The sequence below is a fragment of the Quercus lobata genome, chromosome 4, assembly GCF_001633185.2.
Source record: "Quercus lobata isolate SW786 chromosome 4, ValleyOak3.0 Primary Assembly, whole genome shotgun sequence".
Taxonomy (NCBI): domain Eukaryota; kingdom Viridiplantae; phylum Streptophyta; class Magnoliopsida; order Fagales; family Fagaceae; genus Quercus; species Quercus lobata.
The window spans coordinates 31,620,970-31,635,844 of record NC_044907.1 but is presented as its reverse complement, the minus strand read 5'-3'; the positions used below and the strand labels follow the sequence as shown (position 1 = coordinate 31,635,844).

At 30.6% G+C, this 14,875-nt stretch overlaps 1 protein-coding gene across 1 annotated transcript; it reads left to right on the top strand.

Annotated features, from left to right (window-relative positions):
• Positions 1-366: 366 nt before the first annotated feature.
• Positions 367-7,108, top strand: LOC115983462 (UPF0481 protein At3g47200-like). Its single transcript, XM_031106137.1, has 3 exons — positions 367-434; positions 901-1,001; positions 5,600-7,108. The coding sequence occupies exon 3, from the start codon at positions 5,622-5,624 to the stop codon at positions 7,062-7,064; it is 1,443 nt and encodes a 480-aa protein (XP_030961997.1). The 5' UTR covers positions 367-434; positions 901-1,001; positions 5,600-5,621; the 3' UTR covers positions 7,065-7,108.
• Positions 7,109-14,875: the final 7,767 nt, after the last annotated feature.

Sequence of the window (14,875 nt, the reverse complement as noted above, 5' to 3'; positions counted from 1 at the left end):
ATTTGAAAGTGATTGGTTGTTGCTTTTTGGAACAAAATAGTAGTACTATGCTTGTAATAAATACGTCAATTCTAAATTTAAAGCAGAAAAAAAAAAAAAAAAAAAAAAAAAAAAAAAAGTGAAATTGAAGTTTGTGAGATGTCTGTAAACTAGTGAGAATTACGTTGTCCGTACTATAACGTGATTTCTGCGAGAGAGACAGAGAGAGAATCACACACACACTCTAAGTCTATAAATAGGATTGCAAGAAGACGTTTTGGTATCACTATTGGGAAACTCAATTATATAAGCGTGTATTTAAAATTTTAAGAGGTAGTCTATAAATAGGATTGCAAGAAGACGTTTTGGTATCACTATTGGGAAACTCAATTATATAAGCGTGTATTTAAAATTTTAAGAGGTGCTCTCAAACGGGAAAAGCATTTATTTCCTTGGTAAGGCTTTACGTTATTGAGAATTTAAAATTTCCATGAGTTTAATTTAAACTTCTGTCTTTTGAATTTTTGATAAATTAGATCTATTGTTTTTGAGAGAATGATAAATTAGATCTTATTAATCAAATAGGTGGTGGACCACTTGATGACCAAGGGGGGACTTGGTCTCCCAAAATTTTTGAAAAAAATTATTATTATTATTATTATTTTGGAAATATCTTAAATAATTTTAAAAATTTTAAATAACCTTATCATTTTGGTTCCCATACTTGATAATATACATATTTAAGAAAATCTAAAAATAAACATAATTTTCATTTAAATAAAATACAATCTATAATTACAGATGTCAACAAATTATAATAATTAAACCTTCAATATCTTTAAAGAAAACATAGGTAATTTAAAAATTACCTCAGCAAATAAAAAGGGAAAAAAATTCTAATTTTCATTCCTACACATCTAGGGCTTACTTGTACAACAAAAAATTGAAAAGTCAGAAGTTTTATTGATGTACTGCACCACCAAGTCTCCCACACAGTTGTTGAAACATTTTGTCTCACACAGGTGACTCTCTCTCTCTCCTGTTGGCGACTTGGCGTTTGCCTTTTTTTTTTTCTTTTCTTTTTCTTTTCAGTTCTTTCTTTTTCCCTCCCACTGCTGTTGTAGTTTGTTTAAAATAAAAAAATAAAAAGTAAAAGTTATGTATTGTGTAACTAAACTAGACAAGAAAGAGTGAAAGATTGAAACTTCTGTGGGCCCCTCATTCCCTGACTGTGCAGTGCTCTGTGGCCCTAGCTAACTGGCTAATCCCTTGTTTTTGTTTTTTTTGTTTTTTTTTTTTTTGTTTTTTTTTTTTTTTTTGTTTTTATTAATCTTTTCAAGGTATTTTGCATTTGCTTTCTTTTGATTTTTTTTAAACTTTTTTTTTGCTTCCTTTTTTATATTTCCTATAATATATTATTTATTATTATATTAATCAATATATTATATACTGAATGAAATTATAAATTATATATGTACTTAATTAGTTGATTAAAATATACAATATATACAACTATATTAACATTTTATAGTTGATTAAGGAGATATTAAATCGTTTTGTTAATCTTGTCTCATGATTGTTTAATTTTAAATTAAATACACTTTTGTTTATAGCACATTTAATTTTAGAAATCTTAAGAGTTTAATGTAAGTTTATTTCACTTATCAGGAATGAATGTCATAAGTTAAATCTATTTCTAAAAAAAAAAAAAATTAAGTTTATTTAAGGAAAACATAATACCCACGTGACTATTAGAGAAGAGTCTTGAAAAGGAAAGTTCACTAGTTTTAACCGTATTTGATACCATTCTAATTTAGTGCAAGACATTCTAAATTTAAATTCATATCTTCTAGGTGAAAATTTAGAATCCCATAAATTATGGAAATGAAAGTATTACTATTTATCAAACTCCACCGTAAACCTTATAAATTAATATTTCACCGATCATCAAAAAAATAATTAAGGTTTTTTTTTTTTTTTGGTGAAAAAAATAGTTAAGATAGTTATTTATTAATTATTAGGGTGCTAGCACTAATCACATTCTTTTATCATGTTAGTTGTAAAATTTATAATAATTTTAACATTTTTCAGAAACTAATATTAATAAAAATTTATTTTATTCCTTAAAATATTGATAGTTCACTACAAAAACAGGTGTGATTTGCTTCTTCTCATAAATAAGAGCCGTCAATATCATTTAAAGTTACATATATATCCTTTTAGTTGTTGAAAGTGGGATTCAACATTTACATATAAAATTTAAATAATGATTCTCATATATCATTATTAAAATTACGAGGGATTATCAAAATTTTGAGGGTTGAAGGTGATAATTTTAAACAGCCTAAACCCTTATATAAAATTATTAAAGAATATGTATTTAAATTTTTATATATACAAGATTAATAATAATAAATTTTTTATATGTTCTATATAAGGAAGTGTGTTCCAACTTTTGATTAGATTATTTTGCTTCATGTATTTAATATTTTCCAGCATCTCATTTTGAATTGATAATATGATTAATCAATTTAATATTTCTCATGAAATTGATAGTCTTGGGTCGGATATATTAATTTTAATTTTGAAAATTTTCTTTATGTGTGGAAACAATTGTAACTGTTGGACCATGAGCTATGCCATTACACCTCAAAACCAATTAGTGATTAAGAAGACACACACAAATCTTTATGACCTTCAAAATCACAGCACACGGGCTTGTATTTAGCAAAGTTTAGAGACCAAAATAGTATTTTACCTTTTTTATCTCACCTCTTGTCTCATCAAATTACTATCTCTCTTTCTCTCTCTCACTTTATGAAGATAAGAAAGAATGAGAAATGATTATTTAAAAAAAGAAAAGAAAGAATGTAGAATAGATAATCTAATGTGAGTATTTTTGAAAAGTGGTTGTGTAAAATAGAAATAGTCAGTTTTTATATTAAAATAGACAAAAAAATTTGTATAAGCTAATGCAAATGCTCTTATGTTTAAGTAGGTAGGTTTGTAGATCTCATAAAAATCGTAATACCTTTTTATCGATGACTAAAACATTTTTTTTTTTTTTTGTTTCTATTATTCTTATATTTTATGTGACTCATTAAATTAACATGAATTCAAAGTATATTTTTCTAAAAATGGATAAGTGTACATAAATGATTAATACATCATTTTTCCCCCTTATTATTCTTATACCATAGGTAACTCATTAAACCAAAACACATTTAAAATATGTGTTCTTAGAAATAGGTAACTCTTTTTATTTCAAGCATATATTCTTTGTTTCCAAAAGCAAACCTCTTTATTTTAATTTGCACTTGAAAAATTAGAGATATTGGCACCATGTTTTTATTCTTTATTTTATATTTAGAAGAAAATAAAATTGAGAATTTGTGGTAAGAAGTTATATATTTTTATTGTATTTTAATAAATGAAAAATAAGATTTTCCTTTATTTATTTATTATGTGTATATGTATATTTAGGCACGTTACATTGACGTTTATTATCTAGATTATATATAAAGTCGATTACATTTCATATATTTCATAATTTTTAAATCTATTAATTAGTATCTTCTGATTGTGTGATCTCTAAATTATTCAACAACAAAAATTATGATCTAAGACGTTTAAAAAATTGGATTTGACTTACCTCCAGTACTTTTTTTAATTGGACTTCTCCTTTAATTTTAAATAACAATGGCAAGTGATAATTAGTTTTAATCTCTATATTTTATTTAGTTAATGGGTGTTGTGGCAATTTCTTATTAAAACAAAAGGAGATTCAAGTTAAAAAAGTATTGGAAATAAGCTAAACCTGAAAAAATTTAATGGTTCTCAATATGATTTAAAAGTTAGTTCATAGTTTGTAAAATGACTAGATGAAAAAAGAAACTATTTGGAGTTATGTAAAAGCTAATTGGATGTTAATTGTTTTTTATACATGAGAAAATAATATATGTTAAATCATATTACATAAATACTTTTATATATAAGTAACATATATGATTAACAAGTTATTCTTAAATTTTTGTAAGTGTATATAGCATAGTTATCCATATTGTTTCCTTAGTCTGTATCTTGTCTTAAAATTTCGGGTTATTTTGATTGGTTTAGACGGTTTAGAATATGTTTGTTCAATATTAATATTTTGGTCTAGTTATGTTTTTCCATGATATTTTTAAATCTCATATTATATATTTTTTAATCTATATGATAATATAAAATAAAAATCGTTGATTTTTGGTTAAATTCGTCTAATTAAATTGCAACATAAGTTTTTGAAAATTTAGATTTTTTTTCCAAGTCACTTGAAGTTACAAATAGTATTAAACTATATACGTTAAACTATTTAGAGCTCATCATATTTTTGGATAGATCACTACAACAATTAAAAAAAAAAAAAATTGGAATAAATTAGATATTATGGTATCTAAATAATTTTTATTGTGTTAGATAAGGTATTAATTTTCTAAAAATTCTCTAATTTGACTTTTATTTATTAATAGTTATTAATTAATGAATATTATATATAGATATAATTTTTTCAAACTTTCAATAAAAGACATGATAGATGTCCGAGCTTTCAAGAAAATACAAATGTTACATTGGGAAAGGAATTTTTCAAAAAGCTTGATATACTATATTATTGATTTACTCTCACATTAAAATTTTTAAGAGCTGAATGATTCTCTTGCTCTAATTTGATATTGTAGCTTCCTAATATTAAGTGGATTAATTATTGAATACTTTTGTAATGAGCTTGATTCTTTTACATTTCTTGGCTTAAGATAATGTACACATCATCATGTAGTAATTATTATGTGTCAAATTTAACATAGAAGTACTCAATTGAAAATTGATTCTCAAAAAAGAAAGGTACCCTATTGAAAATTGTGATGCCAACATTAAAAACTTTATAGTCATTCTATATAACAAATCGTTTGCTATAGTGTTGTGCTTTTAATGGTATAATATACGATATTGCAATTGGAAAATTTTTCTATAAGCACAAATACACATTTCCTTAAGGTATTAAATGTTTGTCTATATCCTATATATAAAAAAAAAAAAAAAAAATGTTTGTCTATTAATTTTCCTTTTCTTCAAATGAAAGTGATAATAACTACAAAATTAAAGAATGTACGACGTATGTGGCCTAACAAAAGGTTCAAAACTTTATTTCCCTCTCACCAGGGTTTGTGATTATTGTCCTAAGGGTTTGTATACTGAGACTAACTTCTTTCTTAAAATGGTCATATATTAGTCTTGTATTTTGTGTTGTACTGTGTATAGGACTGTAGCCTCATCACCCATTGCTGAAATTATATTGTTTTCTGTTGTATAATCAAATATCTTACTTTGAGTGGGTCTCACTCTAGTGGGTTTTAAAAAATTCTTAAGAAAGGCAAAAGATGGCATAATAATTGAAGCTATTGTAAAAGGATTCCATTTTAGTGGTTAAGAATTTTGTAATTTAATGACATTATGTGGTTTTCTTTATTAGGAGAATAAAAGTTTGAATCTGCAGGTCTCCCCATTTATTATAAAAATTGAGTTATAAGAAAAGAAAAGGATGATTCCATTATATTGCTTGTGATTATTGTTTGTACATCTTTAGGAAAAACGGCTATTGACAATCAATGGAGATGGTGCCTATTGCTGCTACTGATTCACATGAAAATGATCATATGTGCAAAGAGCTGGGCATTGACATTACAATAGTCATGGATAATGATCTTATTTGCGACGAGTCGATCATTGATGTTTTAGCTGCCATGGAGCCAGCCCGGTGGTCTGAGTGCTGCATCTATAGGACTCCCTGGAAAATTCGCAAAATAAATAAAGAAGCCTACACTCCAAAGGTAATCTCAATAGGCCCTTTTCACCACGGTGGAAATGAAGTAAGGGATGAGGACAGTCAAAAAGAATTGAGGGATATGGAAACGTTGAAAGTGAGAAAATTAAAGGAATTTTGTGATCGGACTGGGAAATGCCAGAAGGAAATAGCAGGGATCATTGAAAAAAACCAAGATAAGATTCGTCGTTGTTATTCAGAGAGCTTTGATATCAGCAAGGAAGATTTCATGAAGATGGTTCTATTGGATTCCACCTTTATCATCGAGGTTTTATTGAGGGCTGATGATAGAGAAAAATATAAAGACGATTTTACTGTAAGTAATCCAATGGTGGACGACAATATACGACTAGACTTGATATTACTTGAGAATCAACTTCCGTTCTTTATTCTCAAGGAGTTATATGAGAAATCTTATGAAAGACACAGTGAAAAGCCCATTTTTCAGCTTGCCTGCAAATATTTTAGTCGCTATATCAAGAAAAACCCAGAAGGGGAGAAGGTGGAGAAAGTAAAACATTTCACTGATTTGATCAGACTTTCATATTGTCCAGATAATCTCGAATTCAATGTAAGAAAGAAAAATCCATGTACTGCAACAAAGCTGTACGAGACAGGAGTGATATTCAAATTGCATGAAGGTTCACTTGACATACACTTCCACAAGTCGCTTTCCACTAAAACAAGTCCATGCCTCAATTTCTCATGGCTCTTAAAATGCCTGCTGGGCTTGACAGGCTTTGGGTGCTTGGAACATACACAACCTTTGTTGAAGATCCCACGCTTCATAATAGATGACGATACTGAAGGCCTTCTCCGAAACATCATGCTATTGGAGCAATGTCATTATCCATTCGAAGCTTTCGTATGCAATCATATGTGGATATTGGATTATCTTATCAACAGTAAAGAAGATGTGGAGTTGCTCATTGAAAAAAATATTATATATAACGATTTAGGTAGCAATGAAGTAATTGCCGAAATGGTAAATAAACTTTGCATTGAAATTTCGGAAAGAAAGTCCTGTTACGCTGATCTCGCTGAAGACCTTTGTGATCACTATGCGCAACATTGCAATCGTAGTATGGGATACTTGAGACGTACTTATTTCCCTAATCTTTGGAGAACCACTGTAACTGTTGTTGGTCTTATAGTCTTTGGATTTACTTTCTGGACTACAATTAGACCTTATGTAGCTCCAAAAATAGATTCAGTCCATTGTGTCTGATCTTGTGATACCCTCTTGTTCCTATTAGGGCTGTCTATTTTAGATTTGGGCACTGGTTATTTACAACACTGTTTATGCTTTCATGAAGAGTTTGTATTTAACCCAGTAATAATAATAATGTTCAATCTTCTGTTATTTCGCTTTACCCCTGAATGCTATTAATAATATCAATGTTTCTTGTGTGGGTAATGCGGCTAATGCCCACTATGGATTCTTATTTTTAAGAGTAATTCCTCTAATCAAGCACAACAGCCTTACATTAACATTTCTGATAATATATAATTATGCAATATCTAACTGTTAGAGATAGATTTTGCTAGAGGCAAAGAACAAAAGCTTGGCTTGTACCATGTTAAAGATCTTAAAATAAATGTGGAAGTAAAATTATAAAATAGAGTAACACAAAAATATGAAGGTTATGCGATTCTATAGAAGAAGCCCTTGAGGGTTACCGGGCTCAAGGGCAACTCTAAGTTAAGCTAATAGGGTTCAAATGAATCCCCTGAGTTGGCTAAAGAAAAGTAAAATAATGTATAATATTTGTAAAATAATTTTTTTTTGACCCTCTAAAAAAAAATATTGAACCCCCTTACCCTAGATTTTTTAAAATCAAATTGAAATAAGCTTGAGTATGAATCCCCCAACATTAAAATTAAAAATTTGTTGATATTAAAGTTCAAGAAAAACTCATTTATATTATAACAAATTTGACCAAAAAAATTACTAATGTTTTCTTTACTTTGACTTATAAATTTAATTTATTTATTATTCCAAATAAAGTTATAATTTATTTATACTTTTGACTAAATCTGTGAGTGGAGTGATTGATTCTAAATGTGCTTTAATTTGTTATTTTTTGAGTGAGGACTAGAGGCGTGGGCCAATCAGTTAGTGGGTAGCAAATGTTAACATCGAAGAAAATCAAACAATTAGACAATGAGTGATTCTAAAGAAACAAAATTAGACTAGGGGCATGAGAAAGGTGAGTGATTGAGTGAAGACAAAAGTAAATGTTAACATAATAAAAATTTTCTTAATGCAATTACAAATATTAATAGTTGTCAAAGTTGAGTTGAATTGTTAAATAAAATAATTGTAAAGGGTAAAAAAAAAGCTAATATAGAAAAGTATTCTAAGCAATAATAATTAAAGTTTACAACAATGACTAATATGTTTATTGTATTTAGAAAAAATAAATGATTTCCAAAATTTAATCTTAGTGACAATAATTAGTATATTCATTGTATTAAGAAACAATTTGCCGAATGAATTTATAGTTTATCTTTTGTTCTCTTGCCAGTACTATGGACAAATTTGTAATAGAAAAACCATGTAGACCATAAAATTCATTTCCTATCTAAAATTCATCTTCTTACCAAACCTAAATAACTTGGAACCGCCACTGACCGAACTACCTCTTTATTAGAAGAATGAAGTATAAATTCTGTATTACAATAAATCCAATAGAGTATTAGAGCTAATATTTAACATGGTATCATAACAAAATATTTTTTTTTAGCCTCTAGCAAAATATATCTCTAACGCTAACAAGTTTAAGATATGATTGTTGTTTCCTATTCTCGCAAAAACAATCTTATTGAACAGAGAAGAAAATAGCCGATGTATTGTTTGATTTCTGATTGGCATGCATCCCAATCCTTTTTAATCCAATAGCTTAAAGAGAGAGTTTGTAGATGATGATGATGATGTCCAGAGAGCATTGTTTTGATAGCTTTCTTCTTCTTCAAAAGTCAATTTTAAAAAAAAAAAAAAAAATTATGATTAATAGTAACACTCTAACGGGAATACGGGACAGGATAATTATAAGCTTTCATTTCCAAAACAATCCACAAGAGCAACCGGAAGCCTGTGAGTGAGCTATGGACAAGAAATGCTATCAAGTAGTAGTCCATTAGCATATGCTTAAGTCTAATTCTACTTTGTGTGTAAGTTAAAATCTCCTACTTGTACTAGAAGTCTATTGGTCTAGGATTCAGTTTACTATATATATTTATGTTAGAGTTTATTATAACACAGGTTTTATACTACTCTCTTATATAATAAAGATGTAGCCCTTAAAAATTTCCTTTGTGAACTTAGGTTGTAAGCCTGAACTATGTAACCCTTGCATTCTTGTGTTCCTATTTTATATGTAAGTATATTCAACATGGAATCTATCATAGCTAATATTTAACATGGTATCAGTCACCTTCCCGTGACCATGGTTTTTTGTCCTTATGGTGTGTTTAAAAGCAATTTTTGTCTTCCTTTGTGTTTCTTCGTTGCGTTCATCTTCTTTGGCTTCCCACTATTGTCATTAAAACTCTCTAGTATAATCATACCACTGTTAAAAGTCGAATCAATACTGTAATACCATTGCCTCCACAAACCACCGTCACAAAACTAAACTTCATTCAAGAGATCTTCTCAACCTTATCCAATCTCAGGGCTTCGTCAAGCTTCCATCTTAAATTTGAGAGAGGGTGTTACAATTATATTAGCCCATTAGCATAGGCCCAAGTCAAGTCTAATTTTACTTTGAGTATAAGTCAAGTCTCCTATTTGTACTAGAAGTCTCTTTGTCTAGAAATCTACTAGAAGTCTAATAGGCTAATATATTTCCAACATTTAAATTATGATTAACAATAAGACTCTAACAAGGATATTGGACAGGATAACTATAAACTTTCATTTCCAAAACAATCCATAAAAGCAACCTGAAGCTTGTGAGTTAACTACGGACATGAAATGCCATCAAGTAATAGTGGCCAGCCGGCTTTTTATGTTCTCGCAAAAAATATAAGGGAAAAATGCAAAACATGTCAATGTGAGGTTGTGATGGAAGATCCCAACATATATGAAAAATTATTTGGACTAATTAGAACCAATAGGAATTAATTAGAACCTCCTAGTTTTATGGAGTTATAGGATGGCCCTAAATATGTGAAAAATTATTTTATATGTGGGATACACGTGCTTGTTTATCCTATTTGTGACTATTAGACTCATAGCCGATGATCCACCGACATGCTTTAAAGAAGGGCTCATCGAATTACAAGACTTAGGTTTGCTCCAAATTGTTTGGACTCGTAATGGATGATCAGCTGACATCCTTTAACGAAGATGGGGCTAGCGTGCCCTTAATCCGATCCAGTTACAAGACTGATAGATTTGCTCCCTAAAAAGTTTGGAAAAAAGTCCTGAAAGAGGTGCGTGGTACTTTTGTTAGGAGGATTTGGGCCCAACTATAGTTCCTCCCATGGAGATCGTAAATCAGGTTTGCTAAATTGCTCCTAGGCCTAGCAAACTTGAGGTCTAGACTGTTGAAGTGGGCCGTGTGTGTGGCTTGAATTGCCACAAGCCCAAGTCTACCTAAGTCGGTCACTATTGACCGAATTTAACTAGGAATAACAATTCCTAGTAACAGCCAACTTTGACATATATATATATATATATAGATATATATATATATGTCAAAGTTGGCTGTTACTAGGAATTGTTATTCCTAGTTAAATTCGGTCAATAGTGACCGACTTAGGTAGACTTGGGCTTGTGGCAATTATATATATATATTAGGTTTGAGATGTAGTGCAAGCCGTGAGCAATAGTAATGATTTCCAATAACCTAGCAAGTGCAGCCGTGTGAGAGAGTTAGGGTGTAATTGGGAATTGAGTTTCTTGAGAATATTCTTGTGTATTATTGTATTTTCCCTGATAATAGTGAAATTCCTACAACTCCGTAGACGTAGGCAAATTGCCGAACCACGTAAATATTGTCTTGTGCGTGTGATTGTTTTCTTTGGCGTGTGGTTTTTCTATTTGTTTTGTTTCTCACAGGTTGGGATTTCGGTGTAATTCCCTACATAGACCCCCATTAGCTTTGGGTTTCGTGCATCTCTACCAGCTTACTAGATGCAACTTACTACTTCAGTAGTCAAACCTCACACGGATCCTTGATTATTCTTGTCCAAGTGTGATGTGCGATTCCTGGTAAATATCCATAACTTTATGTAGCATATATTCATACCTTTATACACAAACCATTAAACAAAAAACAAACAACATACAACAAAGGTGATTTGTGTGTGTGTGTGTACGGGGCTAATGACATTGTCCAGAGCTCTTTGAGCACTCAATTATATTCTTTGATAAAATCTCTTAGAGCATCTCCAACAGTCAATGAATAGCCAAAATATAGCTAATATTTGCTCCAAATCTCTACTGTTCATGCTCCAGCAGCTTCTCTATTCCTCAAATTTTTTTTTGCTAATGAACAGTAGCCCATCAGACCTGATGGGCTACTGTTCATTAGCTATTGAATTTCTTGAATAAAATATTAGAACAACTACTTATTATATTAATTCTTTCTCTCTCCTCAAGATTTCTTTTTCTCTCTCATTCTCTCCAAGGCTTCTTTTTTTTTTTCCTCTCATTCTCTCATTCACTCTGTTGCTGTTGCTTCCTTTTTTCTCTCCATTGCTTTTTTTTTTTTTTTTTTCTCTCATTCTCTCCATGGCTTCTTTTTTTCTCCGTTGCTTCATCCACCAATATAGAAAATGCTCCAGTTTTCCATTCTCATATGAGGACGGAAAGTTTATTGGCAACAGGTCGGCACGAAGTGATTCACCCGAGTCCCCACGTTCGCTCTTCTCCGCCCACAACCCAAGAAGTTGGCTTTGCCAACACAACATTGAGGCCGTCCCCTTCATTCTATGCTGAAACAATCCTGGATTTCTCTCACAAAAGCTGAAATCAAACTGGTATGCCAACTTCAATCATTTGAAATCATATTTCTAATTGGCTATTTTTTGAGTTTAGAAAAATGGGTTTCTAGGTATATGATGGGTTTATGTTCTGTTTGCTATTGATTTGGATTTTGGGGTTTGAAGGGAATAGGGTTGATTGTTTATTTCCAGGGTTGGGATTGAGTTCAAAATGGGTTCAGATTTAGGTTAATCTTGAAATGAAATTGAATTTGTGTTTGTGTTTGTTCTATCATTTATTGTTCCCCTGTTTTTGATTCTTGGTGGATACCTGACATTATTGTTCCCTTGTTTTTGATTCTTGGTGGATACCTGACATTAGTGTGAACAATGGTCCAACGTTTCAATTTACAAGACACTGACAGTAGGGAATAAACTTTGAGGAAATAATGGTCCAAAGTTTCAATTAGAGAAAGCTTAACCATTAAGTACTTGAGCTAATAGATAAGTGATACCAGGACCTAATTTACTATTGGTTTCTACATGTGTTATGGCCTTTTGAGCTCAATATATGATCTGCCTGAGGGGTTTCTACAGGGTGTCAAATCTGCCTGAGTGCGTTTGTTTTATTTTTTTCAGGTTGTGAAACCTGTCTAAGGGGTTTCTTATAGTATACTTTATTAATTTTCTTGCTAGGGATGGATCCGCATATTCCAGGAGCTATATCTTTTACTGATTTTTTAGAAGATCCTAATAATGAATATGTGATAGGATCTTCACATATAAGTGGTGAAGATAGTGTTCCACAAGCTCAAGTATTCAGCCAAATGTCTCCACCCAAGGTTGAATCCATAGCTAAGAAACCACAACACGGTGCCAACTTCTCCATCCAAGAAGCAAATCTTCTTGTGTCTGCATTTCTTAATGTTAACCAAGATGTAGTGCAAAGTACTAACCAAAAGAAAGAAACTTACTGGAAAAGAATTTCAGACTATTACCACAAGTGGAAAACCTTTGAGTCTACACGTACTCAAACTTCTCTAACGAATTGGTGGTCAACAATTCAACAATGCATCAATAAGTTTTGTGGGTATTTGTCACAAATTGATTCAATGAATCAAAGTGGTATGACCGAGGAAGACAAGGTACATCTTACAAAAAAAATTTGTGTTAGTTTGATCATTTGTTTCAACTATTTCAAGATATTAATTATAATATATTTGTTAATTTTTCAGCTCAATAAGGCAAGACAACAGTATCAAACACTCCAAGGTTCCACATTTTCATATGAACATTGTTGGAATCTTTTGAAGCACTCGCCAAAATGGTTGCGTACTATTCAAGAGCATAGACCAAAAAGAGGGAGACTTGAGACAAAATCTTCATCTCCTACTCTAGAGCCAATAGATTTAGAGGATGAAGATATCTCACATGTTCCTAATGTATTGGAGAGACCACCAGGCAAGAAGGCTGAGAAAGAAAGATTGAAAAAACAAAAGAGCAAAGAAGATACATCTTCAAATATGGAAGCCTTATTAAATGTCATGATGGAAGAAAAAAGAAAAATGAATGAGATGAAAATAGCTGCTATTGAAAAAGGATGTCTTGCAAACCATGAGCAAGAGATGGCACAAATTCATCTCGAGGATAGAAAACTTACAGCGGCACAAATGAAAATGGAATTGGAAATGGAAAAATTGAAAGAGGATAGGGAAATAAAAAAATTGAGATTGGAGAATATGAAGGAGGAAAAAGAGATTATGATGATGGATGTAAGTGCGTTGCCTCTAATGCAACAAGAATATATTCATCAACGCCAAATGGAAATCCTTGAAAAGCGAAGGAATTAGCTTGATATGGGGTGCTCTTGTTTTGTATAGTTAGGAGAGCACTTTAAACTTATTTTGTTGCAATGTGATCAAACTGACTAGAATATACAGGGTCACTCATTCTTTTTTGTTACAATGTGATCCCACTGACTAAGGATAGTAGTTGTTGTTATCTAATATTATTTGATGTATTAGAACATTTGTTTTTTATATTGCAAGTAGTCGATAGATTTGATGCTATTGTGATTGAAACTTTGCATTAGAAGATTATATATATCGAAAAATATGATCATTGCAATATTATTTATATTGAAAAATGTATGATCATTGGAAAAATATGATTGTTGAAAATGTATGATCATTTGAAAATATGATCGGATAAATAAAATAGTTGAGAAATATGATCATTGCAAAATTTGACAATGTTATGAAATTTAAAAAATATAGCTGTTGGGAATTTGAAAAATATAGCCGTTAGGAATGAATAAAGGAAGAATAAAGAAATATTAAAAAAAGAATAAAAAAAGAAGGAAGAAATAATATTTAAATGAGATAGAGAATGTGATAGAGAATCTGTTGGAAGTGTATTTGAAAAAGTGGGTAGGTAAAAGCTAAATATTACTGTTCATTCTCCAAACAGTACAAAAATTTGGAGAAGCTGCTGGAGATGCTCTTAAGATGCTAAAAAAACTCAGCACTTCATGAATCCTAGAAACTATTACGCCAATCCCTTAAGATTGCTTTATTGCCCTCTAGAGATGTTTATTATGATTTCCCTCTGATTCGCTTGACCATAAGTGATGAAAAAAAGGTAATGAGTTCATAGAGTGGTAGAGCCACATTGGAACCATTCCCCCCCCCCCCCCCCCCCCCCCCCCAATTTTTGGAAAAAATATTAGAAGATATATTAATATACGAGTTATCCCAATCATTTTTTTAAAAAAAAATTCAAAGACACCAACGGTTGAAATCGTCGAAAAAAGTATTAAAAACCGTCGAAAAAAATATTTTCAATGGTTGGAATGACCGTAGAGAACCGTTATTAAAAACCGTGTCGAGAACATTTTTCTACGGCTTATGCAACCGTTGAAAAAAGTATTACACATTTAACGGTTAATAACCGTCGAAATATATACACATAAATGTAGATTAAAGTATGCTTATTACTTTTATCCACAAGCACCCAACCATTGAAATAAGTATTTTAAAAAAAAAAATTAAATTTACAACTCAACTCAACTACTTTGCCTACTGCCCTTTACACTCTTAAATTTACATT

Bases quoted from the DNA above. Each gene is read 5' to 3' on its own strand.
- LOC115983462 (XM_031106137.1), top strand. From the start codon at position 5,622: ATGGAGATGGTGCCTATTGCTGCTACTGATTCACATGAAAATGATCAT.